General features: G+C 47.0%; 1 protein-coding gene across 8 annotated transcripts in view; it reads right to left on the bottom strand.

The window, feature by feature from the left end:
• sbf1 (SET binding factor 1) overlaps positions 1-24,896 on the bottom strand; it is a 217,908-nt gene that overhangs the window by 32,186 nt on the left and 160,826 nt on the right. For 2 of the 8 annotated variants that reach the window (XM_072471256.1, XM_072471257.1), the window contains 9 exons: positions 24,497-24,692; positions 16,459-16,571; positions 15,489-15,664; positions 14,305-14,441; positions 13,339-13,543; positions 9,794-9,990; positions 8,621-8,758; positions 7,824-7,919; positions 3,993-4,067 (listed from right to left, as the gene is read on the bottom strand). In XM_072471256.1, coding sequence (XP_072327357.1) covers positions 3,993-4,067; positions 7,824-7,919; positions 8,621-8,758; positions 9,794-9,990; positions 13,339-13,543; positions 14,305-14,441; positions 15,489-15,664; positions 16,459-16,571; positions 24,497-24,692 — 1,333 coding nt within the window. The remainder of the gene's footprint in view (positions 1-3,992; positions 4,068-7,823; positions 7,920-8,620; positions 8,759-9,793; positions 9,991-13,338; positions 13,544-14,304; positions 14,442-15,488; positions 15,665-16,458; positions 16,572-24,496; positions 24,693-24,896) is intronic. The other 6 variants (XM_072471258.1, XM_072471263.1, XM_072471259.1 and 3 more) reach the window with 3 other exon arrangements.

The raw sequence follows: 24,896 nt of genomic DNA, 5'->3' as shown, positions 1-24,896 counted from the left end.
TTGCACTGGAGCATGCAAATGAAATTGTTAAGAAGCATGGGCTGGGGTGAACTAAAGTGCTTAAGGACTATGGAGTTTGTTGTATGTTCATTGGTAGGTTCATCTGTATTTATATTTTTGTGGGATTTTCGTAAATGGGGGGGGGGGGGGGGGGCTTGGGTTTGTGACTGGACTAGTTGGTGGATTTTGTTTCTGGACGATGATGGGGTTTGTATATTGTACTGTTGTAGCTTTGTCTTTGGGGGGGGGGGGGGGGTTGATTTTCCTCCACTATTCTGTGTTAAAGTTTGGTGGGCATGGGCGTTGATCGCTGACATACTGTTTCACTGACATTGATTTCTACCCTGCGTGGGGGGGGTCACCCTGCTAGCAGTATAGCTAGTTAACGAGAGCGGAGAAAGGTTTGCAGCTTGTTACCATTGAAATGAAATGAAATGAAAATCGCTTATTGTCACAAGTAGGCTTCAAATGAAGTTACTGTGAAAAGCCCCTAGTCGCCACATTCTGGCACCTGTTCGGGGAGGCGGTTACGGGAATTGAACCGTGCTGCTGGCCTGCCTTGTCTGCTTTCAAAGCCAGCGATTGGGGCGTTTTTTTTTTTTTAAGGTAATAAGCTTGGGCTTTTAAAAAAATGTTCTGTTTGGGGACTGGATCGGAGGGGGGTGGCTTTTGTTCTTTTGTTGGTTGTTTGATTTTCAGTGTGGGGTGGGGCTGGAAGGGGGGAGAAAGGAGTGGAGGGGGAGACTGCTATGGTGACGGTTCCTTCGTTTTTGGACTGGCTTGATGGGGGAAGTGGCGGATATCTTGGGTAGGCCAATCCACTTACCCTGCACAGCTTTGGGTTTTGGGGGCGAACACGCAAACACAGAGAGAATGCGCAAACTCCACACGTACAGTGACCCAAAGCTGGGGTCGAACCTGGGGCCTTGGTGCCGTGAGGCAGCAGTGCTAACCACTGTGCCACCGTGCTGCCCTTGCCATCCCAGAATGTTGACTGCCAGAAATCCCCACCTTTCGGTCCTGCTTTTATACATTCTACATCGGTCAACTGCATCCATTGTCAGATATCCATTTTGTCCTCTGCTTCCCTCTTTTCCGTTGACCTTTCCTTCCAATAACTGTCTATCTGCTAATGACGTGACCAAAATATTAAATCTTAATCTCTTTCTCTTTGATATTGTACACTAATTTCCTCTTTTCTCAGTCATTTCCAACACTACCTCATTAGTCTCTGTATATGTAGGTTATGCGGATTATCCCCTGTATGTCCACATCTCGCATGCAGTCAGCTTATCAATCATCTCTTTATCTGTTGCCCATGTCTCAGAGGCATTTAACCAAGATGACAAAATATCGAACCTCAGCATTCTTTTCCAAAGATTTGAGATCAGTTTCTTTGATGTTAAGTCTTCATCCCAACAAAGCTGTTCTTGGTTAGCTCCGTTCTCCTTCAGATCTCTCAATTACATCTCCCGATGGTTGTGAAATTTTGCCCAGTATGCAAACCTTTTCACTTGCTTTAGGACAGGTGATTCGCTTCAATTTTCACTTCATAGAATCCCTACGATGGAGGAGGCCATTCGGCCCATTGAGTCTGCACCAACCCTTTGAAAAAGCACCTGACTGAGACCAACTCCCGCACCCTATCCCCATAACCCCACCTAGCCTGCACATCTTTGGATACTAAGGGACAATTCAGCACGGCCAATCCACTTAACTGGCACATCTTTTGAACTGTGGGAGGAAACCAGAACACCCGGAGGAAACCCAAGTCGACACGGGGAAAAAGTGCAAACTCCACACAGCCACCCAAAGCCGAAATTGAATCTGGGTCCCTGGTGCGGTGAGGCAGCAGTGCTAACCACTTCACAGAATCTTTACAGTGCAGGAGGAGATTGTTCAGTCCATTATGTCTGCGGGGTTAGGTCTCCGCTCATCGCTATTTTCTTGGTCTTCTTCACATTCATTCTTAATTCATGTTCCACACTCTTTGCTTTCACGGTTTACAATTTCCTGTAGTGCCTCTGCTGATTCTGCAATCAATGCCATGTCATCCTCATCTCCCAAGTTGTTGACCTTCAAACCCACCAATGCTGCAACCTGATAGATTTTCTGTCTGATGATAGCTTCAGTGTACAAGTTAAACAGTTTTGCGAACGTAACACAAACCTGGTCCATTTGTTTGATTGGGAAGCTGTCTGACAAGTCTCTAGCAAGTCTTGTCACTGCTGATTTGATTCCAATAAAGATTTTCAATTAATGCAGGTTAATAGATCCATAAAAAACAAATAAATCACCCAGGTTCATTTCTTGACGGATAGAATTGAAGAGTAGAGAAGGTATGTTAAAGTTATATCAAACCTTTGTAAAATCATACTTGGGGAAGGGAGAGCAGTTCTGGTCTCCATATTATAAAAAGGATATAGAGGCATTGGAGAGGGTGCAAAAAATATTTAGGCTGGTAACAGAATTGCGAGGTTATACCTGTCAGGAAAGATTGAAAATGTTGGGGGGGGGGTTTCTGTTGAAAAGAAAAGACTGAAGTATGACCCAATAAGATTATGAAAGGGTTTGAGAGGTTAGATGTACAAAAGATGCTTTCACATCCAGGAACGAGCAGAACTAGGAACCATAAATATAAGATTGTTGTTAATGAACCCAAAAGAGAATTCAAGAGAAACTTCTTTAGCTAGAGAATGGTTGGAATGTGGAGCTCACCATCCCAAAGAGTAGTTCAGATGAATAGCTTATATCCACTTAGCTAGACAAACACAGATGAGTAACAGTAACAGAAGGATTATCATAGCATAGAATTTACAGTGCAGAAGGAGGCCATTCGGCCCATCAAGTCTGCACCGGCTCTTGGAAAGAGCACCCTATCCAATGTCAACACCTCCACCCTATCCCCATAACCCAGTAACCCCACCCAACACTAAGGGCAATTTTGGACACTAAGGGCAATTTAGCATGGCCAATCCACCTAACCCGCACATCTTTGGACTGTGGGAGGAAACCGGAGCACCCGGAGGAAACCCACGCAGACACGGGGAGGATGTGCAGACTCCGCACAGACAGTGACCCAAGCCAGAATCAAACCTGGGACCCTGGAGCTGTGAAGCAATTATGCTAACCACCATGCTACCGTGCTGCCCATAGGATATGTTGATGAGTTAAGAAGCAGCTCTTGTGAAAAATGAACAATGGCATGGAACCTTTGAATTAATGGCCTGCTACTGTGCTATAAATATTGTTTAGCTGTGCAAGCATAGTCTTGCTAACAAAGCAGATTTCCAAGTTGGGGTAATAACTGCAAACCTCTTCACTTGCTCTAGGACAGGTTGATTCGCTTCAATTTTCTACTTCAGTCCCAATCTTAATGCCACATATTTTCAATTTTACATACCGCATTAACGTTATTTTCATTTTACTGGTTACGATTTAGACAGAAAAAATGACAACATTAGGGGAGCAGGCAAGTCAAGTTAGTTGGAGCTTAATGTGCAGGCTGAAGAAGTGGGGATGCAAATCACGTATGCTAAATCACTTCCACAGGTGAGAGGGTGGAACTAGTGTGACAAGTTTACATAAGTGGTTTTCATTATAAAAGCATGGAAATTAATAATAGAAAAAACTAACATAGGAAAGTTAGATTTTGTTGGGAGGTGCTGCTTGCAGATGCAAGCTATTTTAATAGAGTATGCATATTACAATGATTGATGAACACAAATATATAGAAAAATAATTTTGCCCCACAGGTAATCACTGCACAGAAATCCAGTTCCTTTCAGCTCATTCAGCTTTGTCTGCCACTGAGCAAATGCTTAAGCCACAATTAAGTTAATCAGATGAGTGGGATAGGAAGTTAAGTGCGTTAGGACTGGTAGTCACCGTTTATACATGCTATAATAGGTTAATACGTGGTTATACTTGGTGTTAGGCGTTCCAAACACAAGGATAGAATTGGTTACTTTCCTTGTGCTCAAACACAATACCTTGAGGGCTTTCTCTCGCCTTCGTTGTGGCCCTTGCATTTGCCAGAGTGATGACCCTGGCTCTGTGACCTAGTACTGAGAAGGCACAGCACAAAAAAAAATCAGTCCATGATTTGCTCCAGGAATGAGATAGCACAAGATAATCAGATAAATAATACACACTATTAATCATGTATCACCCAGTTCAGTACTGGCATTGGACAGACATACTTGTCTCTGTATAAGCAGATATCACAATGTGTAGTTCTGACAAAGGGTTGGCAACCTGAAATCCTAACTCTGTTTCTCTCTCCACAGGCGAGTTAGCCTCGAGCATTTCCAGCAGTACTTTGCTCTCGTCTCACAGTACGTTACTGGCACTGGACAGACATATCAGTCTCCATTAAACATTTATCCTAACTTACTGACATTTAAAAATGGTACCTATTAGTGTGCTACAGAACACACTGACACTCATTACAGTTCGGCACAGGTCACACTGATATGTACTACAATCCATTGCAGGCCACATTAATCCCAGTATAGTTTATTAGATGGCACACTGATACTGGTTATACATGACACTGATAAGCCAAGTGTGAAAACCTGAACAGCAAACCTTCTGTTGTGAGTCTGACAAAGCCATCATATCTCTACCATCAAGGAAAGTTCCAGGCTCAGACAGGATCCCAGGAGAAATGAACAAATGTAGGCGATGTCAGACGGCTGTCAAACTCAAAATTGTATCACAATGTACGGCCAACAATCCATTCCCCAGCCATTCATAGATGCTACAATTTAATAATAATAATAATTTTTATTAGTGTCACAAGTAGGCTTACATTAACACTGCAATGAAGCTACTGTAAAAACCACCAGTCGCAACTCTCCGGCGCCTGGTCAAGTACACTGAGGAAGAATTCAGAATGTCCAATTCAACCAACAGCAAGTCTTTCGGGACTTGTGGGAGGAAACCGGAGCATCCGCAGGAAACCCACGCAGGCACGGGGAGAACATGCAGACTCCACACAGACAGTGACCCAAGCTGGGAATCGAACCTGGACCCTGGAGCTGTGAAGCCACAGTGCTAACCACTTATGCTACTGTGCCGCCCACAAATTCCTGTAAAAGTCTGACTCAGCAGATTGGCAAGCCACTTGGCAGAGCACATACTGCCAGAGTCAAAGTGGGTTCAGGAAAGGCAGAGGTGTGGGCAGCATGGTGGCTTAACGGTTAGCACAGCTGCCTCACGGCGCTGAGGTCCCAGGTTCGACCCCGGCTCTGGGTCAGTGTCTGTGTGGAGCTTGCACATTCTCCCGGTGTCTGCGTGGGTTCCGCCCCCACAACCCAAAAATGTGCAGAGTAGGTGTATTGGCCACGTTAAATTGCCCCTTAATTAGAAAAAGTAATTGGGTAATCTAAATTACCTTCAGACACATAATGCACCAATCACCAGCAAACTCTGACTATACCCCACCTATAACTATCGATGACATACGCCTGAAGGCTGGAAGTAACTGAAGGTCATGCTGCTACGCTGAAAAGTTCCTCCGATCGGAGTTGGACATTTGTAAACCAATGCACCTTCCCGAGTGGGGGTTCGAAGGGGGCTCTTGTTTATGGCCAGAAGTGCTCAGATTTCGGTCTTGTTTACTATCACAACCTCTCAGGCTTATGGAATTGAGTATTCCGATTGGCTAAACAAATGCGATTGTAAAATTGCACCGTTCTCTCAGACCTCAGAACCCAAGTAACACTCGAACCACAAACTGCTGTTTAGTGTTTATTTCTTTAAAATATTTTTATTGGCATTTTTCAATTTTTACAGGACAATGTAACGGATAGGGCAGCTGATATTTATATGTTGGACAGTTTCTTATTTACATTCTTTTTAACATACATTCTCATCACCGTTCCCCATTGGTAGTCCCCTCTTTGCTCCTTGTTTTATCGCTGGTTCGCCTGTCCCCTGTCCAGGCTGTTGGTCTGCACAAATTTGTTTGCCTCCGCCACGGTATTCAAATAGTGTTCTTTGTTCTGGTGCATGATGCAGAGCCTGGCTGGAAACAGCACACCAATTCGCACCCCGCTTTTGCATAGGGCTGACTTTGCTTGGTTAAACTCAGCCTTGCATTTTGCCAGATCTGCCCCAATGTCTTGGCAAACTCGGATTCTGTGGCCTTTCCATGTGCTCATTCTGTTTTGTCTTGCCCACTGCAGGATCCTCTCGGTCCTGAAATCGGTGTAGCTTTGCGATGATCGCTCTTGGCTGCTCCCCTGCCTTGCGTTTCGGCCTGAGCGACCTGTGTGTCCTCTGTCGAGTTCTGGGGAGTTGGGGAAGCTGTCTCTCCCGTCTAGGTTGCCCAGTATTTGGGTGATGTAGCTCGTCGGGTCTCTACTCTCGATGCCTTCTGGCAGGCCCACAATCTGAGTATTCTGTCAGAGGGACCTGTTCTCCTGGTCCTCGACTTTCCCCTTTAAGCTCCCTTGGGCTGCCACCAACCTTTTAACCTCTGCTCCCAGGGCGACAATCCTGTCGTTCTGGTCCATCGAGGCTCTCTCCAGGTCGTGGATCGTCCTCTCTTGTGCCTCCACTTTCTTCCCCAACCTGTCGATTGTCTTTTGCATGGTGACCATCGCCTCCGTCACCTTGACCGCCACCTGGATTATCGATCCTGATCGCCTCTTGCATGGCGGTCAGCTCCTTCACGAGGAAGGTCTTCCATCCGTCTCCAGGTGGTTGGGTGGGTGGGGAGGCTGATGCGCGGGTGGGTGGGGAGGCTGATGCGCGGGTCGATGGTCTCCCTCTCTCCTGGATGGCCGTGGCCCCCTCGCCTCGTGGGCCCGCCGGCTCGTCCGCCTGTTGCTTGTGGCTATTTCTGCTACTTCTGCTGTCCCTTCGACCCCTCAAGCTCCCGTTTGCTGGCACTTTTTTTTGTGGTCGCTTTCTTTTCTCCTTTGAGGTTAATTTGCCTTCAAATGTTCGGGCAAAATTTGCCTAAAAGTGCCTATTTGGTTCTGGTTTGGAGAAGAGCCACCTGATGTGTGTCCCCTCAGCACATAACCGTCACCAGAAGTTCTTGAAGTTTATTTCAACAACACAGAGCTCGGAAATGCACATAAAACACTTCATGGCAGATGTCAGTGGTGTGCATCCAATAAATTTTAACAAGCCTCCACGCTGTAAAGGACAGGACTTTTAAAATGACCCCATGCACCTTTTACTGTTTTCACGGCACTGTGGAATGCAAGAGGCCGACACAAGCTAGACCTAGCAAAATATTGTTACTAAAACTGCCAATCTTACTCCATTTGAGAATTTAATATACACACAAAATAGGAACAGAGAATTTCCGCATATGGTAGTGGAGACCTGCTAAACCAAACACAGCCATTGGTGGATTTGGGCAAAACAACTTTCCCATCATTTTGGCATGGCACATTCAGTCACAATGGGCTGAAAGTTCACTTTCTGTGCTGTGCTATAAATTAAATGATTGTGCTCCATTCCTTTCTCATGCTACAAATCCTGGACTTGTCCCAGTTGTCCATCAACTCAGCTCTTCCTGAATGATTGCAGGCCTACTTCATAGTCCCATGCTCTGCTCTGCAGTTTCTATCTACATGGGAAGCAGACACAAGATCCCTATTGACGAAGCACAAAGCAGCACCAGTATAAGCACCAATAGTTCAGCTCAGCAGCTCCACTAAGCCCATTCTCCTGCTGGAGGAAAACTTCAACCAAGGAAACAGCTCAGAAATGAAGAATTTTGAAGGAAAAGAATCTTAGCGATAAATCACAAGAAGTTGATTATATTGATTGTACATGCCACACGGTTCAGTGATTCTCACCTCCGCGACTGAAAGTGTTCGTCATTTCTTCCTTTCCACCCATCACCTGTTTCATCAGCACACCAATTTTAGGCTGCCTCTGTTTATCAGACGAGTCTACAGAATATAACAGGATAAGGGTCAAGCAAAGGTTCCCCTGAATATAACAGGACACGGAAAGATTCTACATCAGCAGAGGTACAGGGGAAAGGACACGATGCAGCAGAGCTCAAAGCAAGCAGAATGCAGAAGTTGAAACAGGAGAAGCGCAGGTCAGCAGAGGGCACGCTGGCTGACGATGGACCAACAGAGATCAATCTTCATAAGTGTCACTCTTCTTCCGAACTAGCTTTGAGTGGATCAAAATAGCGCTTTCACTCCCTTCCAATGATGGAATTCAATACCCCAATTACAGCCTAAATAAGGGCTTTATGCAATTTCAACATTAGCTCCTTGCTCTTGCATTCTATGCCTCCATATATAAAATCAAGGACTCAGTTTGTCTTTTCAATGGCAAAGTGGCTACTTGAGGTGTTTAAATAACAAAAGATAGAGGTAAAATGTGAGTAAAGAAATTATTGTCCTTACGTCAGGATTAGAGGACAAAAGTACATAATTCACAAACTGAGCAGGTTAGAGATTACAAACTATTTTAATGAGGTAGGTTGACCAGAATTATACCTGTACTCCATAAATGGCCTTCCAGACATTCAATGTCAGGATACCTTGTAGCTCAATGCCATTCAGGTGCAAGCAGTATACATTTCACTTCATTGATAACTTTGTGAGAACATAAATCTCAGAAAGACACAACAAACCTGAGCTGTTCATGTGAGCAGACGTGAATCCGCTGAGAGTGTTGCGACCACCTGTGTCCGCGTAGTGCGGCATGGAGTTTATCACTGCCTGTAAATACTTTTCTTGTGCTAAACTGGTGGAGTCTGTCTGAGAAGAATCTGAAACAAAAATCTGTTTTTTAACAAGAGCTTCTTCACAGGCGAAGGACAGAGACAGTTAACAGGGAATCAGATCATAGTTGAAACACTCAAATACCAACTAATAAAGCAACATGACAAAATCACATTGAAAACACAAACCACAAAGACTGAACACAGTGAACACACTGCCCTCATCTCTCAGATCTGCATGATGGCACCAGGAGCAAGTCACGCATACATTCACCAGAATGAGACCTGGGCTCCAAGGATTAAATTACAGGTAACTATGACACACACTGGAAATTTGTGGAATTTAGAAGTTTAGGGGTGATTTGAACGAAGTTTACAAGATATTAAGGAAACACAACCTAAACGTTAGAGCTGGGCCTTTCAGAAGTGATGTTAGGAAATATATTTACATGTAAAAAGAGTCTAACCATCCCCCCTTCATATTCAACGGCATCACCATTGCTTAATACCCGAATATCAACATCTTGGAGGTTACTATTGATTTGAAACTTGCCCGAGCAGTCACATAAATGTAAAGGCAACTAAAGGTCAGAAGCTGGGTATGGCACATCTCCTGAATCCCCGAAACATCGGCAGCACAAATCAACAATGTGATATAGTGCTTAGATGAGTGTAGCTGTATCACTCAAGAAGCTCAACACCATCCAGGACAAAACAAGACCGTTGATCAGCATCTCATTCAATTGCCTAAACATCAACTCCGTTCATCACCGGAGTGTCAGTCCTCAGAGTTTGCATTACCAACCGATTAGCATCCAACGTCTACACACCCATGTCTTTAATGTGTAACATTCATGCTGCGACTGTCTGTAATGCCTACTTGTCTCTACTTTGGAACATCCACAGTCCCATTGCCTGAAAAAGCTCAGTGCCTGTAAGCCTGTTACATTCACACGCCTGCCACCCACAATCCAGTGCCCCCCTCCAGTCACCCACACGCCAGCAGCCAAACTCATGCCACACCTACACTTACACTCTCTATAAGGTTACATTTCTTCTTCACATTGACATCATGGTTAATACCTGCAGCTGGTGCATTCTGGGACTTGAAGAGGCCAACGACACTCTTCCCATGCAACCCAGCCGATCGCAGGAGCACTGCCTTCGTGCGAGAGTTCCTCCAACACACAACAGGGAAGCGGTTTTGTTTATAACACCGTGAGATACGTTGCATCGTACTGTCCTGTATAGTCTGCGGGATAATCAGGAGGCTAGGGTAGCTGAAAAGGAAAAATATTAGGTCAGTCAAAGAATCATCCTGCTGGCACCACAACAGCCTGTGCTGTGACTTTTAGACATTGCAATTACTAAGGCTCTCTGCTTTAAGGTTCAGTATCTTGTACTTCATCCTGGTGAGTCATGGATTTATCCAGTCCACGAAGTAGCCCGTTTGCAGCTGGACTGCTATACTAATTACCTACAAAATATGGATGTAGAAAAATTAGATATAACTAATACTAAGATAGAAACAATGCACAGATTGAGAAAAAGGAAACGTTTTTTAAAAATTCTTTCATGGGATGCAGGCATCACTGACAAGTCAGCATTTGTTGTCCACCCCTAATTGCCCTTGAACTGAGGGGCAAGCAAGCTCAACTAAATTGACCACTGCATCAGACCAGGTAAGGATGGCAAATTTCCTCCTCTAAAGGACATTAATGAACCACATGTTTTTATGACACTCAATGATAGTTTGATGGTCACCATTACAGATTTGCTTAAATTCCCCCAGCTGGGTGAAAGCCAGAGGGGATATGAACAATGCCCCCAGAGGATTACTAGTCTAGTGATATTACCACTCAACCACCATCTCCCCATAAGATGGGAATGATCACATTAATGGGACATTACTCGGTTTGCCTAATAATGGAGAGGAAATGAAGGAAGAAATATATGGCTGAAAATGCAGAATGAGTAAAAGACATAGAATAAAATGGGAGATTTCAACTAACCTCAAGAAAATTAGCAAGAAAGGTGACGGAAAAAAGAAATGGAGTTTTTATCATGTGTTCTGGATTTATTTTTGGATCGAGAGATGGGAAGTGAACCAAAGCAGATAACTAAAGTAGGTGCAGGCGAACATGCAGACAACAGTAATCACAATATAGAGTTTATAGTAATGATGAAGAAACAAAACAACGTCCAAGGTAAGATATTGGAAGGCAGTTAGGATGAGAGAAACACTAGAAAAGATAAAACAGAAAAATATTTTGACGAAGGGATGGAACAGCAGTAGAAGATATTTTAAAAGGTGTTCAATCCTGTTGAGAAGAAATATACACGGAGATCAAAGCAAAACTGAAACTAAAGAGAATAGCATTCACAAAGTATGTAGACACTAAAGATGAGGACTTCCAAAGGAAAATGAAGTAGGTAAAAGAAAATTAGGGAAAAAAAGGAAATCAAAGAACATTTTTTTTTTTTAATGGTCATTTGTTTTACAGACACCTAAATCTAGACAAGGATAGGAAGGAACATTAAGGGAGGCATAAGACAAACTCAGCATAATATCACAATTATTGAATGTATTTACAAGGGAGACTATGAGACTGGGAACGATGTTAGAAGAGATTCTAAAAGAGAATTTTTCATCAAGATGGAGAGTAAAGTAGTTGATTCTGAGACTAGGATCCTGAATCATAATAAAGGAAATGACGATGATATGAGGCCTGAGTTGGCTTGATTGATTGGGAATCATTTACTTGAAGGGATGACAGTGGATAGGCAATGGAAACATTCAAGGAGCCCATGGGGGAACTGCAACAAATGTTTATTCCTGTCTGGCACAAAGGTAAAATGGGAAAGATGGCTAATCCATGGCTTACAAGGGAGATTAGAGACGAGGAAGAAGCATATAAATTGGCCAAGAAAAACAACAGGTCTGAGGAGTGGGAGCAGTTTAGAATTCAGTAAAGAAGGACCAGGGTATTGATTATGAAGGGGGAAAATAGAGCACAAGAGTTAGCTTGCAGGGAACATAAAAATTAACTGTAAAGTTTCTATAGGTATGTGAAGAGAAAGAGATTGGTGAAGACAAATGTAGGTCCCTTACAGTCAGAAACAGGGGAATGTATAATAGGGGAGAAAGAAATGGCTGAGCAACTAAATGCATAATTTGGTTGTCTTCACAAACGAGGACACAAATCAGATGTGAGAAATGTTGGGGAACGCATGGTTTAGTGAGAAGGAGATCAATATTAGTAAAGAGATGGTGTTGAGGAAATTGATGGGATCAAAGGCAGATATATCCCCAGGGACTGATAATCGACATCCTAGTACTTAAGTGGCTCTAGAAATAGTGGATGCATTGGTGATCATCTTCCAAGGTTCTATAGACTCTGGAACCGTTCCTACAGATTGGAGGGTAGCTAATGTAACTCCACTATTTAAAAAGGGAGGTAGAGAGAAAACAGGGAATTATAGACCAGAAAGACAAATGTCGATAGTGGGGAGAATTCTAGAATCCATTATCAAAGATTCTATAGCTGAGCACCTAGAAAACAGTGGCAGAATCGGACAGAAACAGCATGGATTTATGGAGGGGAAATAATGCTTGGCAAATCTATTGGAATTCTTTGAGGATGTAATTAGTAGGGTTAGTGAAGAGGAGCCATTGGATGTGGTACATTTGATCTTTCAGAAGGCTTTTGACAAAGTCCCGAGATTAGCGTGTAAACTGAAGCGCATGAGATTAGGGGTAGTACATTGAGATGGATAGAAAACTGGTTGGCCTACAAGAAACAAAAAGTCGGAATTAACGGGTCTTTTTCAAATTGGCAGGCAGTGACTAGTGAGGTGCCTCAGGGATCGGTGCTGGGACCCCAGCTAATTCATAATTATTTAGATGAGGGAACACAATGTAATATCGCCAAATTTGCAGATGACACCAAATTGGGTGGAAGGATGAGCTGTGAGGAGGATGCAGAGATCCTGCAGTGTAATTTGGACAAGTTGAGTGAGTGGGTGAATGAATGACAGATGCAGTATAATTTGGATAAATCGGAGTTATCCATTTTGGTAGCAAAAACAAAGCGGCAGACTAGTATCTGAATGGCCATAAATTAGGAGAGAATGTGAAATGAGTCCTGTGTGTCCACGTTCCCCAGTCACTGATGGTAAGCATTCAGGTAAAGAAGGCAAATGGTATGCTGGCCTTCATTGCCAAGACGATTAGAGTACAGGAGCAGGGATGTCTTGCTGCAATTATACAGGAACTTGGTGAGGCCACATCTGGAGTAGTGTGCAGTTTTGGTCACCTTATCTGAGGACGGATGATTTGCTCCAGAGGAGTGCAGCGAAGGGTTACCAGATTCCTGGGATGGTGGGACTGACGTACGGGGAGAGATTGAATCGCTTAGGATTGTATTCACTGGAATTCAGAAGAATGAAGAGGGATCTCATAGAAACCTATGAAATTCTAATAGGAGTAGACAGGGTTCATGCAGGAAGGATTTTTCCCGATGCGGGTGTTGCACTCCAACTATTACTACTGAGCAGTTTAGAAATTGGTTTGCCCAAACGATAATAACAAACTGTCCGAACCAGACTTGGATTTTATGAAAACTCACCTCCTGCAGACACTGTACATGCGATTTACTGTTGTTATTCTGAATGGCTCATTCTTCGACCTGGTCAGACTGTTGCTGAGCGTGCCCAAGCCCAGGCGCTGGTAGTCACGACAACAAGCTCGCTCTACCATGTGGCTCATGGTTGATTTATCTGATTTAATGGTGCTGGAAAGTGTCAGTGCACTCTGCTCTATCTCCTCGGAAACTGCAGAAAGAAACATATGGGGGGGAACGAGATCAGGGAAGGCCAGATGAGTAGCTTCAAACACTGACATATAGGAGTGTTGGATAGCTGTAGAGTAGGAACATGCAGGGTGCACGGTGCCCGTTACATGGTCTGGACTGACGCTAAGTGCAGCACGAAGGAGCAATGCAGCGCCCCCTCAATACTGCCCTTCCTCTGACAATGCAGCAACGCTGCAGTGATCTTCCAACAGTACAACGCTCTGGCATTAGTGATCGTTCAAAAGTGCCCTCTTCTACAGTGCAGCGCTTCCACAGTATTGTGTATCTGACAGTGAGGCACTGTCCAGTATTTCACCTACAACAGTGCAGCACTCCCTCATTATGGCCCCTCCGACAGTGTAATGCCCTCTCATTGCGGCCTCTCAGACAATGCAACGCTCCCTCAGTCTTAGCCACATCACGACAACCACCCCCCCCCCACCACCGACTGTGAAGCATTCTTTACCACTGGCCCTCAAACAGTGCAGACCTTTCACAGCAAACCTCTCCAACAATGCAACACACCCTCAATGCTGCTTCCTGACAATACACTATTTTATTAATACGGTCTCATCGACAATGCAATGCTTCCGCCATTCGAGCTGCCGCACAGTGCAAAACGTAGACTCATGCAACAAGAAGCATCTCCGATGTCCCTCATAGCCCATGTCCCACTTGCTAATATCTAGACCCAGCACTGACTAGCAAGCCCCAGTTACCTGGCACAGACTGACCACATACCGGATATTTGTTCTAGATTGTCACCGTGGGCGGGAGAAGCTCGCTGGTCCCATGTTGGGGGTGTATATTTCTTTCTGGTCACGTACTGCCGTCCAATTGTCTTCTTTGCATTCTTCATGATATTCTTTGACATGGTTCTGAATGGATTAAATCAGAACCACTTTTAATTTCAAAGGGACTGATTTCTACTGATTGTTGATATCAATTAATTCCCGAAAAATCTTGAAACCATAAACGGGCCAGTCCAGATGCTGGTACATTGGCAACTTTGACTTGCTGCTGACTCAAGACTATGCACCTGCCAGGAACTATAGAGACACATTAAATGCACTTTGCTGCTTAGTAATCCATCAGAAGTCAGTCTTGAATTTAAGGGAGGCAACCAGGGAGAGCATAAGTCAAGCTCTGAGCAGCACACACCTGACAGGAGCATATTTTCGGTGATCTGCACCATAGGGCCTCAGCCCTTTCCCATGGTGTACCTTGTGGTGCTGCATGAGGGACATGTCCAGGTAGGTCCCTTTGGCCATATAAGCAAGTGCTTTTTCTTTTCCCACGGATCAACAAAGAATAAAATTGTCAATGTGTCCTGGCCCTGGTGGTGGTGGCGGCAGGGGGCATGTTGCCAACAGGGGTGGAGTTAGATCGACAGAATGAGTGGCTTTGCGTTCATAGTCACCAGAGGTATATGATGCCCCCATGCTTTCTGCCAAGGCTTATGGTTTAAACTCAGACCTGGAGAATAGGCACCTTGGGTGAATTACAAGCGGGGAAAGGGTTCCATAGAATTGAGCTTAGCTATCAGTCAGCTCCTTCATAATAGGATGGATCAAAATGACTAAAACAGGGAGCCAAAATTAGAAAAGAATCAGACGTTAAATTACTAGGCTGAGTGGAATTACACACCTGTACTTTACTGTGGGGCAGCAGTTGCAGGATTTCTCCATCCATGCTCTACACTGTTTGCCCTCACATGCCAGGCAAGGAGGGGTTTGAATGTGTCAGGGGATGTGGAGCAGGTGATGATCTCTTCAATCTTCAAGTGCTAACTGAAATCTGAGGGTTTAACATTTGGTGGCACAACATACTAAAGCACAACGGGCAGGAAGGGCCATACCAGCACTACTGAAAGTCGCCCTGCTGACTTCTGTTCATAGCTGTTGCCACACACCTCCCCAGCTCACCTCAGTGATGGATTCTTCTCCTTCTGCTTGGACTCCACAACTTGCTTGGGCGACTGGCCTACAGTGAATGCAAAGGTGTAGTGCACATACTGTGGGTACCTCAGTTTGTGGATGTGCTTCCGAAATATTTCTACCATTTCAGATGCCACTTCGTCATCAAAGGTGATCTTCATCAACTATTCGGAAATAAAAAGAAACATGTCTATGGATGAGAAACAACGAGGGTGGGGTTACCCCCTGCTGACAGGCTTCGGAAAAATTATACAAAGCCCCTTTGTGGTTTTTAAAGTACCTCGGTAAAATGGCTCAGAGTTTACAATGAAGTGCTGAGAAGCCAGTTACTTCAATGAACGGATAAATATACGATTTCTCTCAGGTTATTTTCTCCCCTAATTGCTTAAAACAAGTACCATTACAAGACATGGGGGGAGGTGACGGTTCACTTGCCCCATTAATTCCAGACACAAGCTGTAAGCAGACAAGCACTTCATGAAGGGGGCACACCAAAGAATAGAGTTCCATGGAGAAATAGGTTTAATCCAAACAAACTTCAAATGGAGAGTCCAGATAAATTTAGGGAAAACATCACTAAGACGGAACCATTAGGAATATGGAAAGTGTGGTGGAGAGGGAAGAAGGGATATGGCTTAATTTATGCCCAGAGAGTAGATCAAGAAACCAACAAAACTTATCAGTAAATGACAAAAACTAAAGATTTTATTAACATTAATCAAAATACAGCAAAGCAGTGGAAATCCTGAAATCCTTTAAGATAAAATTAGACGCTACAAATTGGGGACTGTAGGGTCAATCGGGATAGACAAAGCTGGTGTGAATGTCCTTCAGCCATGACTACACTGAGTCAGTATGAATAAACGGTATGTTACACCCCAGATTTCCGGATATCTACAGATTGTAAAATAGGCTCATCGGGTCAATTAGTACTGCCAAAGCTCGCCAGATGTCTTACCTGAAAGGTGGAGGAACGCAACTGGAGCACATCCTGGAAATCCTGCTGGCTAATCTTCTTCTCTTTGGTAAAAGAGGCAACAGGGAACGAACGCATCACAGTCTGTTCCCCAGCTAACAAAATGGAAAGAGAAAATGTATAGTTCTCCAGAAATCCAGAGCCTCCTTATATTAATCCCAAAACACAGGCAGCCCTTATGTCAGTGAGTGCTTTCAAAACGTTCTCCCATCGTGACCCCACTCTGAGGCTTGAAAATTGCCATGGCCCAGTCTGACTTACTGTGGGTCAGAGCACCACAGCTACCATTGCTGCCTCGGAGCTTGCAGCTCCAAAATGTCATCTCGGATCACAACCTAGTTTGGGAAGCCTTGCTTTATATTATCCAGAAGCCCTCAGTTAGATTCTAGCTTGCAATTCGCTCTCAAGTACCATTGCAGCAGGTACATCTGCAGGAGTGACCACCACACAGTCCTAGTGGAGACAGAATTCAAACTTTACATTGAGGATACCTCCCCCACCCCCCAAACCGTGTTGCGTGGCACTACTCCATGCTAAATTGGATGGACTTCGAACAGATCCAGCAACTCAAGACTAGGCATTTATGAGATACTGTGGGCCATAAGCAGCAGCAGAATTGTATTCAACCACAATCTGTAATCTCATGGTCCGGGTAATCCCCCCTCTACCAATAACAAGGGATCAACCCTGGTTCAATGAAGAGTGCAGAAGGGTATGCCAGGAGCAATACCAAGCATACCTAAGAATGAAGTGTCAATTGGGTTGATGCACGATCAATGACCACTAAAGCGAGGTTGTAGTCCAACTGAAGGTTTTAATAAGCTAGATGTTTCCCCCAGCAGCTCAGGTACAGAAAGAAGGCTGCTGGGGCAGCCGGGCTCTTATACCTCGCCTTGCAGAGCGGAGCTACCATACAGCTTGACCAATAGGAAAGATACAATATCTAACAATGGTGTTCCAGCATTACCAGGTCCAGTAATACCTCTACACAGACTACCACATTTACCCCCTGTTAAAAAAAAAAGAGTCCGACGGGGGTGGTGGCTTGATATTACAACATGGTAACGTGGTAGAAATTATAGTTATGGAGGTACTGTAATACTAATACCTCCGTACAGCGTTTTGTAACTATTTACAGATTCACAATTAACTATATATTCTTTAAAATGAAGCAATCAGTCGATCAGGGGCCCTGGTCGTCCTCTGTGATCGTCGAAGCTTTGGTGGTGACGCTGGTGGAGGCTCGGGCGTCTGTGACTCCGGGAGCGTGGCCTCGATCTCTGTGGCAGCTTCAACACCCCTAGACGGCGCTCGTGGGGAAAACGGTTGACCTGGGAAGGGAGCGTCTGCGGGGTGCGTCGGTGGGTGGGGGGGCCTAGACGGGGCCGGCGGAAGGACCGATCCTCCTGTAAGGTGCACCGGTGGGACGGAGGGTGGGACTGGTGGCTGGGGTGTGCGTGGATATCCGGCGGGCGCCAGGTCTCGTAGGGAGGCCGTATCTTGTCGGCCGTCGGGGTACGCCACGTAGGCGTACTGGGGGTTAGCGTGTAGAAGATGGACCCTCTCGACCAACGGGTCCGACCTGTGCGCCCGCACGTGTTTTCAGAGCAGGATGGGTCCGGGAGGTGCCAGCCAGGTCGGGAGCGAGGTCCCAGAGGAGGACTTCCTGGGGAAGACAAGGAAACGTTCGTGAGGTGTTTGGTTGGTCGTGGTACAAAGCAGTGACCGGATGGAGTGGAGGGCATCCGGGAGGACCTCCTGCCAGCGGGAGGCTGGGAGGTTCCTGGACCATAGGGCCAGTAGGACGGTCTTCCAGACCGTTCCGTTCTCCCTCTCTACCTGTCCGTTACCCCAGGGGTTGTAACTGGTCGTCGTGCTTGAGGCGATGCCCTTGCCGAGCAGGAATTGACGCAGTTCGTCGCTCATAAAGGAGGACCCCCTATCACTATGTATGTAAGCGGGGAAACCGAACAGTGCAAAGATGCTATGGAGGGCCTTGATGACGGTGGTTGTGGTCATGTCGGGGCAGGGGATGGCGAATGGGAACCGGGAGTACTCGTCAATCACGTTCAGGAAGTACGTGTTGCAGTCGGTGGAGGGGAGGGGGCCTTTGAAGTCCATGCTGAGGAGTTCAAAGGGACGGGAAGCCTTTATCAGGTGCGCTTTCTCTGGCCGGTGGAAGTGCGGTTTGCACTCCACGCAGATTTGGCAGTCCCTGGTGGCTGTCCTGACCTTCTCAATGGAGTAGGGCGGTTGCAGGTCTTGATAAAGTGGAAAATGCGAGTGACCCCCCCGGGTGGCAGAGGTCCTCGTGGAGGGCTCGGAGGCAGTCCACTTGTGCGTTGGCACATGTGCCGCGGGACAGGGCATCAGGGGGCTCTTTCAGCTTCCCAAGACGATACAAGATCTCGTAGTTGTAGGTGGAGAGTTCTATCTTCCACCGCAAGATGTTATCGTTTTTTATCTTGCCCTGCTGTGCATTATCGAACATGAAAGCAACCGACCGTTGGTCAGTGAGGAGACTGAATCTCCTGCCGGCCAGGTAATGCCTCCAATGTCGCACAGCTTCTACTATGGCCTGGGCCTCCTTTTCGACTGAGGAGTGGCGGATTTCGGAAGCACGCAGGGTACGTGAGAAGGCGGCCATGGGTCTGCCCGCTTGGTTGAGGGTGGCCGTCAGAGCTACGTCAGACGTGTCACTCTCGACCTGGAAGGGGAGGGACTCGTCGATGGCGTGTATCGTGGCCTTTGCAATGTCTGCTTTGATGCGGCTGACGGCCTGGCGGTCCTCTATCGACAGGGGGGAAACTGTGGATTGGATCAGGGGACGGGCCTTGTCCGCATAGTTGGGGACCCACTGATCATAGTAAGAGAAAAACCCTAGGCAGCACTTCAGGGCCTTGGAGCAGTGAGGGAGGGGGAACGCCATAAGGGGGCGCATGCGTTCAGGGTCGGGGCCTATAACTCCATTTCGCACTACGTAGCCGAGGATGGCTAGGCGGCCGGTGCTCCTTGTTATACGTAAGGTTAAGGATCTTTGCGGTCGGGAGGAATTTTCGAAGGTTGGTGTCGTGGTCCTGCTGGTCGTGGCCGCAGATGGTGACATTATCGAGATACGGGAATGTTGCCCGTAAACCGTACCGGTCAATCATTCGGTCCATCTCGCGCTGGAAGACCGAAACCCGTTAGTGACACCGAAGGGAACCCTTAAGAATTGGTAGAGCCGCCCATCTGCCTCGAAAGCAGTGTATTTGCGGTCACTAGTGCGGATGGGGAGCTGGTGGTAGGCAGACTTAAGATCCACCGTGGAGAAGACCTTGTAATGCGCGATTCTGTTTACCAGGTCGGATATGCGGGGGAGAGGGATACGCCTGTAAACCTGTTGATGGTCTGACTGTAGTCGATGACCATCCTATGCTTCTCCCCGGTCTTTACCACCACTACTTGAGCTCCCCAGGGACTGCTGCTAGCTTCAATGACTCCTTCCCTCAGTAGCCTTTGGACCTCTGACCAAATAAAGATCCGATCCTGGGCACTGTACCGTCTGCTCCTGGTGGTGACGGGTTTGCAATCAGGGGTGAGGTTCGCAAACTGGGAAGGCGGATCGACCTTGAGGGTCGCGAGGCCTCTCACAGTGAGGGGGGTATAGGGCCGCCGAATTTGAAAGTTAGACTTTGGAGATTACACTGGAAGTCTAAATCTAGGAGTGTGGCCGCGCAGAGGTGGGGAAGGATGTAGAACCGGTAATTTTTAAACTCGCTTCCCTGGACCGTGAGGTTTGCTACACAAAACCCCTTTATCTCTACTGAGTGGGAACGGGAGGCCAGGGAGATTTTTTGATTAACGGGGTGGACGAGGAGAGAACAGCACCTTACCGTGTCAGGGTGTATGAAGCTCTCCATGCTCCCAGAGTCGATTAAGCAGGACGTCTCGTGCCCGTTGATTAGTACTGTTGTAGCAGTTGAGAGTGTTCGAGGCCGGGACTGGTCCAGGGTTACCGAGGCTAATCGCAGCAGTTGAGTGTTCTCTTCGGGCGGTGTGCGGTCAGCCGAGCTGGGGTCCTGGAAGTCCATCCAAGATGGCGGCTCCCATTGGTTGCACATGGCTGGAGAGCACAAAATGGCGGCGCCCGTCCATCGAACGTGGCATCCGCGGAACAAGATGGCAGCGCCCGGGAGTCGCACGTGGCCCTGGAGGAGGAAGATGGCGGCGCCCGCTGGCCGCACGGGGACAGTGCAGAGGTTTGTGGTGGCAGTCCGCATTTGCCACCGGAGGCCGCACGGGCCTGGCACACCACCACAAAGTGGCCCTTTTTACCGCATCCCTTGCAGGTGGATGCGCGGGCCGGGCAGCGCTGCCGGGGTTGCTTGGCCTGCCCGTAAAAGTAGCAGCGGGGCCCCCCGGGGTTGCCAGGTCGCCTTGCAGCACAAACTTGTGGGGGGATGGGAGATGTCTCGGGATCGGCTGCGGAGGGGTTCCACGCTGCCCAGGGGGCTGCCGCGCGGTCGGGAACGTAAGCGCGGGCGTTTCGGGAGGCCACATCCAGGGAGCCTGCAAGGGCCCGTGCCTCCTTGAGGCCTAGGGTGTCTTTTTCCAGCAATCGCTGGCGGATTTGGGAGGACAGCGTATCTGCTGCGAAAGCGTCCCAGATCAAGAGTTCTGTGTAGTCGCTCGCCGAAACTTACGGGCAGCTGCAGTTTCTCCCCAACACCAGGAGCACACGGTAGAATTCTTCCAGCGATTCCCCAGGGATTTGTTGCCTCGTTGCTAGCAGATGTCGGGCGTAGACCTGGTTTACCGGGCGAATATAATGTCCTTTTAACAGCTCCATTGCTGCATCAAAGTCGTCCGCATCCTCGATGAGGGTGTAACCCTCACCCTTGAGTGCAGGACTTGTAATTTCTGTTCTCCCGTGGGTGTGTTTTCGGCCGTTCCGAGATATCCTTTAAAACACGCCAGCCAGTGCTTGAAGGTTGCCGCTGAGTTCGCCGCGTGGGGCTGAGTTGCAGACATTCTGGCTTGATTCGGAGCACCATCCTTTTAAATCTAGCTTAGTAAATCGATGCACGATCAATGACCACTAAAGCGAGGTTGTAATCCAACTGAAGGCTTTAATAAGCTAGATGTTTCCCCCAGCAGCTCAAGCACAGAAAGAAGGCTGCTGGGGCGGCAGGGGCTCTTAAACCCCGCCTTGCAGGGCGGAGCTACCATACAGCTTGACCAATAGGAAAAATACAATATCTACCAATGGTGTTCCAGCATTACCAGGTCCTGTAACACCTCTACACAGTCAACCACATGGGTGAAGCTACAACACAGGACGACTTGCGTGCCAATCAACATAAGCAGCAAGTAAAAGACAGAACAAAGCATTTCCACAACCGATGGATCAGATTTAAGCTCTAACCAGCCGAGATTGGTGGTGTTAACAGTCCTCAATGTTGGGCGGCACGCTGGCACAGTGGTTAACACTGCTGACTCACAGCGCCAGGGACCCGGGTTCAATTCCAGCCTTGGGTGACTATGTGGAGTTTGCACATTCTCCCAGTGCCTGCGTGAGTTTCCTCTGGGTGTTCCGGTTTCCTCCCACATTCCAAAGATGTGCAGGTTAGGTAGATTGGCCATTCTAAATTTCCCCTTAGTGTCAAAAGATGTGCAAGTTAGGTGGGGTTATGGGGATAGGCAGGAGAGTGGGCCCAGGTGGGGTGCCCTTACGGAGGGCCGATGCAGGTTTGATGGGCTGTATGGCCTCCTTCTGCACTGTGGGGATTCTCTGGACTATGGATGGAGGAGTCCAGCACATTAGTGCAAAAGATAAGGCTGAAGCACTCACAACAATCTTCAGCCAGAAGTGCCAAGTGGATGACCCATCTAGGTCTCCTCTGAAGGTCCCCAGCATCACAGGTATCAGTCTCCAACCAATTTGCTTCACTCCACCTGATATCAAGAAAGGACTGTCGGCACTGGGTACTGCAAAGGCTATGGGCCATGACAATGTTCCAGCAATAATGCTGAAGACTTGAGCTCCAGAGCTTGCTGTGGCCCTTGCCAAACTATTCCAGTACAGCTATAACACTGGCATCTACCTCATATTGTGGTAAATTACCCACGTAGTCCTACTGACAAGAAATAGGACAAATCCATCCCAGCCAATTTCCACCCCCATCTGTCTACTCACAATCATAAGTGATGGAAAAGATCATCAACGGCGCTATCAGGCGGCACTTACTCAGCAATAACCTGCTCACAGGCACTCAGTTTGGATTCCGCCAGGGTCACTCAGCTCATGACTTCATTACAGCCTTGGTTCAAACATGAAGGAAAGAGCTAAATGGCAGAGGTGAGGGGAGATCGACTGCCCTTGACATCGAGGCAGCATTTGACCAAATATAATATTAAAGAGCCTGAGCAAAAACTGGGAGTCAATGGGAATTGGGGAGAAACCATCTGCTGGTTAGAGTCATACCTGGCACAAAGGAAGATGGTTGTAGTGGTTGGAGATCAATCATCTCAGCTCCAGGACATCACTGCAGGAATTCCTCAGGGTAATGTCCTGGGCCCAATCACCTTCAGCTGCTTCATTAATGACCTTCCCTCCATCACAAGATCAGAAGTGGGGATGCTCACTGATGGCTGCACAATGTTCAGTGCCAATCACAACTCCCCAAAGATCGGGAAGCAGTTCAAATGCAGCAACACCTGGATAATATCCAGGCTTGGGCTGACATGTGGAAAATAACATTCACGCCACACAAAATGACAGGCAATAACCATCTCCAATGAGAGAGGATCTAACCGTCAGCCCTTGACAATCAATGGCATTACCATCGCTGAATCATCCACTATCAACATCCTGGGTTTACCATTGACCCAAGATGAACTGGTGTAGCCATATTAATACTGTGGCTACCAGGGCAGGTCAAAGGCGAGAAATCCTACAGTGAGTAAATCACCTCTAATTTAGTCCACCACCTACTTGCCACAAGGGCAGCACGGAGGCAGTGGTCAGCACTACTGCCTCACAGCACCAGGGACCTGTGCTTGATTCTGACCTCAGGCGGCTGTCTACATGGAGTTTTCACATTCTTCTTGTGTCTGTGTGGCTTGCCTCCGGGTGCTCTGGTCTCCTTCCACAGTCCAGGTTAGGTGGATTGGCCATATTAGATTGCCTCTTAGTGCCCAACAGTTAGGTGGGGTTACAGGGGAATGAGCAGAGGTATGGTGCTCTTTCAGAGAGTCAGTGCAGGCTCAATGGTCCAATGGCCTCCTTCTGCACTGTAGGGACTCTATGAAGTCAGGAGTGTAATGAAATGCTCAGCACTTACCTGGATGAGTGCAGCTCCAATAACACTCAAGAAGCACAACACCATCCAGGACAAAGCAGCCCGCTTGATTGTTCCCCCTTCCACAAAATTCAATCCCTCCACCACCGACAAACATGGCCAGCCCCATGCACCATCTACAAGATGCACTGTCGCAACTCACCAAGGTTCCTTAGGCAGCACCTTCCAAAGCCATGACCACTACCATCTAGAAGGACAAGTGCAGCAGATACCTGGCAATACCACCACCTGAAGGTTTCCCTCCAAGTCACTCACCATCTTGACTTGGAAATATATCGCTTTTCCTTCACTGTCGCCTGGGTCAAAATCCTGGAATTCCCTCCCTAACAGCACTGTGCGTGAACCTACATCTCAGGGACTGCAGCGGTTCAAGGCAGCTCACCACCACCTCCTGAAAGGCAACTGGGCCTGGACAGCAACATACACATCCGATAAATGAATTTAAGAAATTATTCTATATATAATTCCTCAAACCTCTCTTTGTATTTCACTTGTGAGTACCTGTTATTCTAAACACCTATCCTACCTTTCCCAGAACTCCATTATCAAATTTCTGACAGTAAGTCACTCCTGGATATGTCATCCTGCATGCAAATCACTTGGCCTAACCTCTCGATTAGATCTTAGTTTATATCACCCAAACTTGAGATAAGGCAGCTTTGTTTCTGATTTTGTACCTAGTGTTTCAACGGGCGCCCCTTTGAAGATGATGCGGTAGGTGGTGAGGAAAATAGCACCCTCTGCTGGCATGATGGGTGGGCCTCCCAAGGAACCACCCACTGACTCCTCTCGTCCGTCTGGCATCAGGGTTACTCGCAGTGCTTCCATTACCAGTTCCTCCCCAACCAGCAGTGCCGGGCGCAGAAGTTTAGGCTGAAATCAGAACCAAATAAGAGAGAAAAGGAATCATTAAGTGACCAAAATAAACTTGATTTCAGACAAAGGAGCATTTTAACGCACATCATCTGAAGAAATATTCTGATTTCCTGCTCAATTCTGATATATAACATACCACAAATGGATTTATTGGGTATGATGTTTGCTAGAATTAGAAACCTGGAATGACTTGTATAACTG

The sequence above is a fragment of the Scyliorhinus torazame genome, chromosome 13, assembly GCF_047496885.1.
Source record: "Scyliorhinus torazame isolate Kashiwa2021f chromosome 13, sScyTor2.1, whole genome shotgun sequence".
Classification (NCBI taxonomy): domain Eukaryota; kingdom Metazoa; phylum Chordata; class Chondrichthyes; order Carcharhiniformes; family Scyliorhinidae; genus Scyliorhinus; species Scyliorhinus torazame.
This window is presented reverse-complemented; position numbering and strand designations above follow the sequence as displayed.